At 41.8% G+C, this 12209-nt stretch overlaps 1 protein-coding gene across 3 annotated transcripts in view; it reads left to right on the top strand.

Moving 5' to 3' along the window:
* SENP2 (SUMO specific peptidase 2) overlaps positions 1-12209 on the top strand; it is a 46504-nt gene that overhangs the window by 21866 nt on the left and 12429 nt on the right. For all 3 annotated transcript variants that reach the window (XR_749436.2, XM_010376595.1, XM_030931031.1), the window contains exons 6-11: positions 300-468; positions 3856-3959; positions 6602-6696; positions 7887-7938; positions 8615-8678; positions 9867-10040. Coding sequence is in view for 2 of the 3 variants with exons in the window: in XM_010376595.1 (XP_010374897.1) it covers positions 300-468; positions 3856-3959; positions 6602-6696; positions 7887-7938; positions 8615-8678; positions 9867-10040 (658 nt within the window). In the remaining variant the exon portion in view is untranslated. The remainder of the gene's footprint in view (positions 1-299; positions 469-3855; positions 3960-6601; positions 6697-7886; positions 7939-8614; positions 8679-9866; positions 10041-12209) is intronic.

Raw genomic sequence — 12209 nt, 5'->3', positions numbered from 1 at the left:
GAAGGGGTATGTGCAATAGGGGAGCTAAATCTAGAGTTGGGGTTGGAAATGGGCATGAAGAGGAAAGCAGAGGCTTTCTTTGTGTGGCAGCTCTAGTTTAGAAACAGACATTCCATAGTGGAATGCTGGGGTGCCCTGTGCTCTAGGGATAGATCTAACTTTTGCATAATTGTACTTGTCTGACTTGCTAGGAGTAAGCTTCACCTAAAGCAGCTTAATCACAGGATGGTCTGGAGCTTAGATTCCAGCAATTTAAGCAGCATGGTGACACTTTTTTCTTCTTTTTTTCTGTTGCTCAGTTTTACTTTGAACTCAGAAGGCTATAATAGAAGACCAGGTGGCCGTCGCCATAGCAAAGGTAATCCAGAGAGTTCTTTAATGTGGAAACCTCAGGAACAGGCTGTAACAGAGATGATTTCTGAAGAGAGTGGCAAGGGTCTGAGGCGTCCCCATTGTACTGTGGAGGAGGTAAGCCTTTTTAGCTTGATTTGTTTAAAAAGAAATTTTACAGCTCTTCCCAAAGATGCTGCCTAGAGACACTTAAAATGGTTCAAAGTTTGACATACCATTGTAGGTTTTCCTACAATACAGCCTTTAACAAAATGAGGCTGTCTCAAACCCAGATGCACCAAAAATCTGCATGCAGCTTGTGCCCAGGCAGACTTTGAGGGGTTCATGCTATGAGACCTAAAGTTCTTATGAGATTGTCCAGATCACATTAGCAGGGCCTATAGCGGCCATGTGTGCTCAATGAGTCTGTGACAGGATCAAGCATGTTGCTTATCAAGGAGCAGAAAATCGTGAAAGTGTTGAAGACACAGACACACAGACAGCTAAATTTAAAAATGAAACTTTTTTTTTTTTTTTTTTTTTTTGAGACGGAGTCTCGCTCTGTCACCCAGGCTGGAGTGCTGTGGCCAGATCTCAGCTCACTGCAAGCTCCGCCTCCCGGGTTCACGCCATTCTCCTGCCTCAGCCTCCCGAGTAACTGGGACTACAGGCGCCGCCACCTTGCCCGGCTAGTTTTTTGTAGTTTTTAGTAGAGACGGGGTTTCACCGTGTTAGCCAGGATGGTCTCGATCTCCTGACCTCGTGATCCGCCCGTCTCGGCCTCCCAAAGTGCTGGGATTACAGGCTTGAGCCACCGCACCCGGCCCGAAACTTTTTTGAGTAATAAAAATTAAAAGACTAAAAATAATTTTTAATGAATATTTTTGGGAGCAAATAATATATCTACTATGTTATATATTTCTTTTTTCCTTTTTTCCTTTTTTTTTTTTGAGACAGAGTGAGACTCTGTCACCCATGCTGGGTGCAGTGGTGCAGTCTTGGCTTACTGCAGCCTCTGTCTCCCATGTTCCAGCGCATGTCATATATTTCAAAAGGTACTAAAGTATGTACAGTGACTAAGTTTCTCAGACTGCCTTCCATACCTGGCTTCCACCACCATGTTTACTTCTTGGCAAGTAACCTCTGATACCTATATGTATTCTTCTATAGATATTCTAGAAACATATAATTTAGTCAAGTTTTAGATGTAGTTATTTTTATTATAAGGAAGAAAAAAGAGTCATATTAGGAAGAGATAAGATTAGATCTTTTTTTTTTTTTTTTTTTTTTTTTTTGAGACAGAGTTTCGCTATTGTTGCCCAGGCTGGAGTGCAATGGCACTATCTCAGCTCTCTGCACGCTCCACCTCCCAGGTTCAAGTGATTCTCCTGCCTCAGCCTCCCAAGTAGCTGGGATTACAGGCATGTGCTACCACGCCCAGCTAATCTTTTGTATTTTTAGTAGAGATAAGGTTTCACCATGTTGTCCAGGCTGGTCTCGAACTCCTGACCTCAGGTGATTCACCCACCTCAGCCTCCCAAAGTGCTGGGATAACAGGTATAAGCCACTGCACCTGGCCAAGATTAGATTCTTTTTGGGCACCTGAATTAGTCTAACTTGCTTTTTTTTAAAAAAATTACCAAGTTTTTTTTTTTTTATATAGAGAGATGGGATATCACTATGTTGCCTAGGCTGGTTTCAAACTCCTGGGCTCAAGTGATCCTCCAGCGTTGGCCTCCCAGAGTGCTGGGATTACAGGCGTGAGCCACCATGCCCAGCCCTAACTTGTTTCTTTTTATAAACTTTAATAACTGTGACTAAGGAAGGGAAGTAAATGGTGTGCATCTCTGCTTTTTCCTTCACCTTTCAGGGCACTCAGCATGATGAAGAGTCAATCTTTTTACTTTCCTTTTGAGGTTTTCCTTTATTCCAGGAAAATTTAGAATTATTCCTGTATCTGGCACTCCCCAGGACCATCTGCTATTTCACTTGCCAACTAGTTTTCTGAGTCACTTGTTTAATTTAGTTCATCAAATAAATATTTATTTGGGTCCCAGGTACTGTGCTAGTTGTACTGTGCTAGCAATTCAAGATAAATGAAATGCGGTTCCTGCCCTCTAAGAGCTTATACATAAATAGTTGCTATTTGATGAGCAGGCAGAGAGAGGGGAATGAACCATAGCCCTGAAAGGGGTTTTAAGATGATGTATTAAAGGCCAGGTGCAGTGGCTCAGCCTGTAATCCCACTTTGGGAGGCCGAGGTGGGCAGATCACGAGGTCAGGAGATCGAGACCATCCTGGCTAACGTGGTAAAACCCCGTCTCTACTAAAAATACAAAAAATTAGCCGAGCGAGGTGGCGGGCGCCTGTAGTCCCAGCTACTCTGGAGGCTGAGGCAGGAGAATGGCGTGAATGCGGGAAGCGGAGCTTGCAGTGAGCCGAGATTGCGCCACTGCACTCCAGCCTGGGTGACAGAGCGAGACTCTGTCTCAAAAAAAAAGGATGATGTAGTAAATATTTCAGTCTCTTAGTTAAGTCAGAAATGGGACTGAGCAAATATCTACAGGGGAATATGCAGAAGATACACTCTAGAAATATTGCTAAGTAGTATTAGCAAGGACGTATCTGTTGATTAAGTGTGATATAAAGTACATAGAAGGGTCTGAGTCCCAGATTTCAGTTTTGGAGTCACTATGTGTCACTTACCAAGATAACCCTATGTTTACGGGGAAGATGATGACTCCAGTTTTGGACGTTGTTTAAACTCCCTGTGAAACCCACAAGAAAACCTCTCCTGGAAGCTCGTGGATATAGATGATAGAAATTTTGAGGAGGAGACACGTTTCTGAATCTTTAAACTATTGGTGCTATTTAAATCAAGGGACCTGATGAGATTATTCAGAGAAGGAATGTAGTGCAAGAAGAGATATGGGCAAAACCATCAGTATGATGTAGGCAGAAGGAATAATGTGCAGTGGAGACAGAGAAAAAAGAATCAGAAGAACTCATTGTCTAGGAAGGCAAGGCAGGTCAGCAGGGTGAAATGCTGAAGAAAGATCAAGTAACATAAGGACTGGAAAAGTGTCTATTGAATGTAGCCATAGAGGTTACTGGTGATGTTGGTGAGGCCAATTCATTTTGGAAGCTGCGTATTCTTGTTATGTAAGCGGATGATTTCTGCTGAGTTTTTTTGCTGAGTTTTTTTGTAGTTAACCTAATTCTGTTCAACCCAGTTCTGTCAAAAACCTAGATGCCGTCAGAATTTAGCAAATGACATGAATAAAGTGGGCTGGAGAGCAGTGGCCCATCTGAATGGGATAGCCCTACATAGCTGTAGATTGTGGATTCAGTTGATTGAAGGAGGCCAGATTTTTTGATTCTTAAAAAATGTATAAAGTTAATAATTAATTCAAAGGAATATTAAAAACAGTGCTGGCAAATAAAACACATCTATGGGTTACATTTGGCCTTTTAATTATAAATTTAATGTGCTGGTACTTATCTAACATGCTTTCTTTTATTTAGGGTGTTCAAAAAGAGGAAAGAGAGAAGTACCGAAGGTTATTGGAACGACTTAAAGAAAGTGGTCATGGAAACTCTGTCTGTCCTGTAGCTTCAGGTTATCACAGGTGACAATGAGCTAATAGATAATGTTTTGCTAGGCATCTTTTTTTGGTTTGTTTTTGGAGAAAGTATTGGTGGGAAGGGCTTTATTGAAAGAAGAGGTTAAACCTGAGAGAACTAGCCCTGTCATTTGCCTGGATATTTATCTAGTAATGGATAATATGTAACAGTAGTTTGCAAAGTAAAATTTTATGTTACCTTTAGGACCCTTTGTTCAGGTAAACTTTTACTTTAAACTCTTATATAAAAAAGCAGATCACTGGTTGAAGTAGGTCTCCCAGGAGGCAGAGAGTTTCTTCAACCTCCCCAGCATACATTTCCCACAATCTCTCTCTCTGCCTCCCTTCCCCACCCTGCTCCTGCCCATCTCTCCATTTCTCCCATCTCCCTTCCTTCCTTCCTTTCTCCTTCACCTCCTCACAGTCTTTCTTTTTGTCTTTTTTCCTTCCCCCTGCCTCACCCCCACCCCATGAGACACACCTAGTCCCTGTGGCAGCATAGAGATTGAATCTTAGCACATTTGGAAACCCGCTAGAGACAAGATTAAAGTCTCCCAGGTCATAAGAATTTTCCTTATGATACAGCTTGTTAATTAAATACTCTAATGATTTGAGCAAATATTAATAGATGAGAGTGACAGAAGGAAGTGATATCTGGCCTTGTATTTGCCTATGAAAGGAGGACAAAAAATGGGTGAGCTCAGGATTGAGGTACACTGGGTAATTCTAACAAGTGGTGTGAGAAAACACAGGGATCCCGGAAATTATATAAATAGCAAATTGAAGGTTAAAAAGTCACGCAATACTATCTAGCTTTTTTTTTTTTTTTGAGATAGAGTTTCACTCTTTTTTTTTCTTTTTTTCTTTTGAGATGGAGTCTCGCTGTGTCACCCAGCCTGGAGTGCAATGGCATGATCTCAGCTCACTGTAACTTCCACCTCCCAGGTTCAAGCGATTCTCCTGCCTCAGCCTCCTTAGTAGCTGGGATTACAGGCGCGCACCACTATGCCTGGCTAATTTTTTGTATTTTTAGTGGAGACCAGGTTTCACCACGTTGGTCAGACTGGTCTTGAACTCCTGACCTCGTGATCTGCTCGCCTCAGCCTCCTAAAGTACTGGATTACAGGCATGAGCCACCGTGCCTGGCCGGAATTTCACTCTTCTTGCCCAGGCTGGAGTGCAATGATGCAATCTCGGCTCAATGCAACCTCCGCCTCCTGGGTTCAAGCAATTCTCCTGCCTCAGCCTCCTGAGTAGCTGGAATTACAGGCGTCCGCCACCACACCCAGCTAATTTTTTGTATTTTTGGTAGAGACGGGGTTTCGCCATGTTGGCCAGACCAGTCTCGAACACCTGACCTCAGGTGATCTGCCTGCCTCAGCCTCCCAGAGTGCTGGGATTACAGGCGTGAGCCACCACACCCGGCCTACTATCTAGCTTTTGAATGCAGAAGTAACAGATTGTTTGAGAATAATCAGTTGTGAACTTTTTAAAAAAATTCTTTAGATTTAGTCAGAATGTCAGTATTTTCTCCATTTTGAGCAGCCACATGTTGGAAGCAGCAGTATGTTTAACGATCTCTTGGCTTTGTCATGTTGGCGAAACCCTCAAACTATTTATGCTTTTGAAAGTTCCTGCTTTTGGCTGGGCGCGATGGCTCATACCTGTAATCCCAGCGCTTTGGGAGACTGAGACAGGTGGGTCACTGGAGGTCAGGACTTCGAGACCAGCCTGACCAACATGGCGAAACCCCATCTCTACTAAAAATACAAAAATTAACCAGGTGTAGTGGTGGGCGCCAGTAATCCCAGTTATTTGAGAGGCTGAGGCAGGAGAATTGCTTGAACCCAGGAGGTGGAGATTTCAGTGAGCCGAGATCACATCACTGCACTCCAGCCTGGGTGACAGTGTGAGACTCCGTCTCAAAAAAAAAAAAAAAAAAAAGAGTTCTTGCTTTTATTTTTTTCTATTTTTTAAATTTTTAAAATTTTAATTTTTTGAGATGGGGTCTCCCTCTGTCACCCAGGCTGGAGTGCAGTGGCTCCATCTCTGCTCACTGCAACCTCTGCCTCTCGGGTTCAAGCAATTCTCCTGCCTCAGCCTCCTGAGTAGCTGGGATTACAGGCGCGTGCCACCATGCCCAGCTAATTTTTTTTGTTTGTTTTTAGTAGAGACGGGGTTTCAGCATGTTGGTCAGGCTGGTCTTGAACTCCTGACCTCGTGATCCGCCTGCCTCCGCCTCCCAAAGTGCTGGAATTATAGGCGTGAGCCACCACGCCCGGCCAAGTTCTTGCTTTTAATGTATTGTTTCAGGATCGATTTAAATACATAGCTTAAAAAGCTTTTTATCTTTTAATCTGAGTTTTGTCACACTGAGATTTTTCGGTTAATGCGTCACTGGGGATTCAGAACCTCTGATTTTACAAATAGAGAAACTGGAATTCAGGTAACTTGGCTGAAATATTATTAGAATCAGGATTAGACTCCTTTTATCCTAGTCCCATGTAGTTGTTTCCTTTCTGTTGTAATTTGATATAATTGGGTAGTCAATCACCCCTATTTGGAGAAGCTTGCTGGACAGAGATAATGCATATTAATGATACACTTTGCTTTTGTATCTGATCTCCCTCGCTTTTTGTGTTTCTAAGTTCTCAAAGAAGTCAGATGGACACATTAAAGACCAAAGGCTGGGGGGAAGAGCAAAATCACGGAGTCAAAACAACTCAGTTTGTTCCAAAACAATGTGAGTTCCTAGATTTAGCCTTGTCTTAGTATATTGACCTTATTTCATGTTACAGTGTTCATATGAGGTAGAAAATTGACATTCAAGTGTAGATGGTGTACCAAAATACTGTCAAATTTCACGGCGTTGGGCCAGGCATGGTGGCTCACGCCTGTAATCCCAGCACTTTGGGAGGCCAAGGCAGGTGGATCACCTGAGGTCAGGAGTTCAAGACCAGCTTGGACAACATGGTAAAACCCCATCTCTACTAAAAATACAAAAATTAGCCATGCATGGTGGCACTTGCCTGTAATCCCAGCTACTTGGGAGGCTGAGGCAGTAGAATCACCTGAACCTGGGAGGTGGATGTTGCAGTGAGCCAAGATCACACCACTGTACTCCAGCCTGGGTGACAGTGAGACATTGTCTCAAAAAAAAAAAAAAAAAAAAGCCTCACAGCATTGACTGGGGCTTATCTAGGAGTTTAGTAGAACAGCTGTTTCAAGGTGAAGTAGATTCATAACATGGCTCTGGATTATTATCCTTAAGCTGCTAGATAGTAGCAACTCTTTTGTGAGCTGAAATTTTATTATATTCCTTATATAACAATTACCTTATATTTCTCCACTTACTGTCCACTAAATGACAGCTTACCAAATGAGCAGATATCACTCAGTTTATAGTAAAGATTATATTTAAACAGCAAAGATATGTAGCAAAGATATGTATGCATTTTTTTAGGCAACTTAGTGTATAGGGAGGCTAGTGTCTTTGGAATTCACTGTAGCATTTTTTTTTTTTTTTTTTTTTTTTGAGACGGAGTCTTGCTCTGTCGCCCAGGCTGGAGTACAGTGGCGCGATCTCGGCTCACTGCAAGCTCCGCCTCCCAGGTTTACGCCATTCTCCTGCCTCAGCCTCCCGAGTAACTGGGACTACAGGCGCCCGCCACATCGCCTGGCTAGTTTTTTTGTATTTTTTTAGTAGAGATGGGGTTTCACCGTGTTAGCCAGGATGGTCTCGATCTCCTGACTTCGTGATCCGCCCGTCTCGGCCTCCCAAAGTGCTGGGATTACAGGCTTGAGCCACCGTGCCCGGCCCACTGTAGCATTTCAATGTAGTGGAATGTCTTGACGTTGTGGAAACTGTAAGCTGAAATTCCAACTATATTATTCATTAATGAAGGAAACATTTAATCTTTACCGTCCTCACAGATAGACTTGTTGAAACAAGGGGACCTCTATGTTCATTGAGAAGTGAAAAGAGGTACGTACATTCAGTTCATTCTACACTTTCTTTTAATATATATTTTCTTACTTTCTAAGCCGTATTTATGAGTAAGCAGTTCTGAGGAACTGTGAACTCTCTTGAATTCTGGTAGTTGGTCAGCATATTTGGGTAGATAGGTAGCTATCTCTTATGTCAGATGCCCACCCTAGCCTGGCGGGTTGGGGGGTACCCTTTATCTCTCAGGCATCAGGGGTTGGGAGAAACACGTGCTTCTTAGATGGGAGTTTGGTTGGTGTGGGGATGTCTAGTGATCAGTGTTTTTAGGATAGGAACAGTAAAGGCAGCTCTGCATGCTTTAGGATTTTGGGATGATGGTTTATAGCAGAGTTTGTAAACTATGGCCCATGGGCCAAATCTGGTCTACTTACCTATTTTTGTATAGTAAATTTCTATTGGAACATGTGAATTCATTTACATACTATCTATGGCTGCTTTTAAATTACAGTGGCAGAGTTGCCACGTGCCCAAGACCATAAAACCTGCAAAGCCTAAAATACTGTCTGTTCCTTTTCAGAAAAGTTTGTCGACTCTTGATTTAGAGTATTGTATAAACTCAAGGCAATTTTTATTTACAAATTATGAAATCTTATTTCTAAAACTAGGATGTAAGTCATCTAGCAGAAGTCTGTCATCTCTCAATTTGTTTCCTTAGGTGTTCAAAGGGGAAAATTTCTGATACGGAGAAGATGATCGGAATCAGATTTGAAAATGAAAGTGTAAGTGAAAATCCCCGTTACATTTGATATCTGTGTTCTTACTATAACTTATGTTTTAGTGCCCATGAAAAGCAAGAAAAAGCATATATATATATATATGTATTACTTTGATTGTTAATTCTGTTGTTTTTCTTTAAAAAAGCAGCAAGCCAGCCAGGCACAGTGGCTCATACCTGTAATACCAGAACTTTGGGAGGCCAAGGCAGAAGGATCACTTGAGCCCAGGAGTTTGAGACCAGCCTGGGCAACACAGTGAGACTGTCTCCACAAAAACATTTAAAAATTAGCCAGGCATGGTGGCACATCTGTAGTCCCAGCTACTGGGGAAGCTAAGGTGGGAGGATCACTTGAGCCCAGGAGGTCAAGGCTGCAGTGAGCTGTGATCACACCACTGCACTCCAGCTTGGGTGACAGAGTAAGACTCTGTCTCCAAAAAAAAAAAAAAAAAAGGCAGCAAAGCAACAGGAAACATTGAAAATACACAGCTTTTTTCTGCCTTCTGAGTTGTTGGAGTTTTGCCTCTACAGTAGCCACCTTTGTTTATGAGAGACCAACCTGCCTCCATACCAACACATTACCAACCAAGCCATTTTATGGCTTCTTAGGGAGAATTTCTTAAAAGTCATACATCTCTGGAAAGAGATGATATGTTCTGGGGTGCTGGCAGAATTCTATTTGTTTACCACAATTGTGGTTATATAGGTGTTCATTTTACAAAAATGAAGTAAGTGGTATGTTAATGTTTTGTGCATTTTCTGTCATATAAAATGACTTTTTACAAGGATGAACTAGAACCAAGTTTAGTTACAGTAAAGATAGTAGGGATTTATTCTGAGTGATGGGATTGTGGGTCATATTTTTTGCTGTTTAAAACTTTCATAATATCTTTTAAACATACTGTTTTTAATTGTGATAGGAGAACTGAAAATACTTTTCTTGCTATTTCCAGGGAAGGTGGTGAGTGTTCTGTTTCATGGTTTGTAACGGAGGGTCCTGTGAGGCCTAGGTCTGTAGCTTTTTTTGTTCCCCCTTGCAGGGACAGACAGATATGGTAAATCTACTCACTTGGGGGATTTGCTAATTCTCTTTTCTTTCACATTAGTGGCAGTTTTATATTTCATGTGTAATCCGTGTTTATATTTGCAAGTATCAAACATGTCAGTAGAATTTAGATACTTTTTTGATCAGAGGAGGGGATACCAACTGGAGCCCGACCTATCAGAAGAAGTGTCGGCCCGACTCCGCCTGGGCAGTGGAAGCAATGGCTTACTCAGGAGGAAAGTGTCAATTGAGACAAAGGAAAAGAATTGCTCAGGCAAAGAGAGGGACAGAAGAACGGACGATCTCCTTGAACTTACAGAGGTATTGTTCTTTGTATTGATCCTAAAGAGGCATGTCCTTAAATAACCTCAGTTATTCTAAACTTGCATATTTTGTTTTGAGGACTTTCTCCAGACTAGGGATGAATGTATGAAAACAAATCAGGTCCATAGGCTGTTTATTCACTTTGACTACACTGATCTTTAGTGAGTCATGATCATTAGTGGCCTAAGGGATCAGATTGATATTTAGCAAATGTGAGTCAACACAACCATGTCATATCTTGGAATACAACAGATTCTTTGTAAATTCTAACCTTCAAATATGTTGAGTTATATAGTATGGGTTTGGCATTAGGAATAAGTTCATTGCATTTTTTAAAAAAGTGATTATAGTTTACTAAAATGCCCCTTTTGCTGATTATTGCATTTGAAAATAGTAAAAACTTACAGAACATAAAGAATGAAGGTAGTTAAAATTCTTATTTTAAAGATGTGCCCACATCTTGGCTTCCTCTACAATGCTGGCCTAGTAGGCAAATCTCTTGAATACTTACTGTTATATTGGGCATGCAGGTGGAGAGAGAGATCCATAAAATAGTGAAGCTATGTGCAGGGGGAGGAAGCATATATTTGGAAGAAAATAATTTCTTTTTTTTTTTTTTGAGATGGAGTTTCACTCTTGTTGCCCAGGCTGGAGTGCAATGGCGCGATCTTGGCTCACTGCAACCTCTGCTTCCTGGGTTCAGGTGATTCTCCTGGCTCAGCCTCCCAAGTAGCTGGGATTACAGGCACCTGCCACCACGCCCAGCTAATTTTTGTATTTTTAGTAGAGACTGGGTTTCACTGTGTTGGCCAGGCAGGTCTCGAACTCCTGACCTTAGGTGATTTACCCACCTCAGCTTGCCAACGTGCTGAGATTATAGGCGCGAGTCCCTGCCCCGGGCCTAGAGGAAAATAATTTCTATTGGGTTAATGGATTTAGTTTTATATCTTAAATAATGCATTTATCTGCACAATTCTTTAGTATGATGAAGCCATTTATTCCATAAGGAGTCAATTGCTAGATTGCTGCCTGGTTTCCAAGTTTCGGCCTGTTTGCTTATTCTCTTCATGTCAAAAAGGATGGTATAACCCCTTAGATGTCCTAATCTTATTTTGACGTTTTATTTACTTATTTCTAAGATGGAGTCTCGTTCTGTCGCCGGGCTGGAGTGCAGCGGGATGATCTCAGCTTACTGCAACCTCTGCCTCCCAGGTTCAAGTGATTCTTCTGCCTCAGCCTCCTGAGTAGCTGGGACTATAGGTGCGTGCCACCATGCCCAGCTAATTTTTGTCTTTTTAGTAGAGACGTAGTTTCACCATGCTGGCCAGGCTGACCTCATGATCCACCCGTCTTGGCTTCCCAAAGTGCTGGGATTACAGGCGTGAGCCACCGCACCCAGCCTATTTTGATGTTTTAAAAGTTTAAAGGAAAGAATAGGTGCGGTGGCTCACGCCTGTAATCCCAGCACTTTGGGAGGCTGAGGCAGGCAGATCACTTGAGGTCAGGAGTTCAAGACCAGCCTGGTCAACATGGTGAAACCTCGTCTTTACTAAAAATACAAAAAAAATAGCTGGCATGGTGGTGCGTGCCTATAATTCCAGCTAATCAGGAGACAGAGGCACAAAAATCGCATGAACCTGGGAGGCAGAGGTTGCAGTGAGGTGAGATCATGCAACTGCGCTCCAGCTTGGGTGACAAAGTGAGACTCTGTCTCAAAAAAAAAATAAAAGTTTAAAGTGGAAATCAGGATTTTAGTATTATGAAGGGAGCAAAGGCCAGGAAATTAGACACACCTGGGTTCAAATCTTTGTTCTACCTTTTAATAATTATATGACTTTGAATATGTAAAATAAATTCTCAGTTTTCTTCTCTATAAAATCCATATTAGTGGGGAAGATAAAATAATATCTTCCCCACTAATATGGATTAATGATGTGCTTCAAGTATCTAACACCATGTTTGGCTCATAGTGGTTAATACATAGTAGTAGGATAATTGAGACCATACTTTAGATGTAAATATTATTATTATTGTTTCCACAAGCTAATAAGTGAACCAGCATTTTGTTGTATTAGTAAGATTGCTTTGTAGTTACAAGTTAAAATATTTTCAGGGTTGCTGTGGATGGCTCATGCCTATAATCTCAGCACTTTGGGAGGCCAAGGC

This window comes from Rhinopithecus roxellana, chromosome 1 (genome assembly GCF_007565055.1).
Source record: "Rhinopithecus roxellana isolate Shanxi Qingling chromosome 1, ASM756505v1, whole genome shotgun sequence".
Lineage (NCBI taxonomy): Eukaryota > Metazoa > Chordata > Mammalia > Primates > Cercopithecidae > Rhinopithecus > Rhinopithecus roxellana.
The sequence above is the reverse complement of the archived record's forward strand: the minus strand, read 5'-3'. Positions and strand labels throughout refer to the sequence as shown.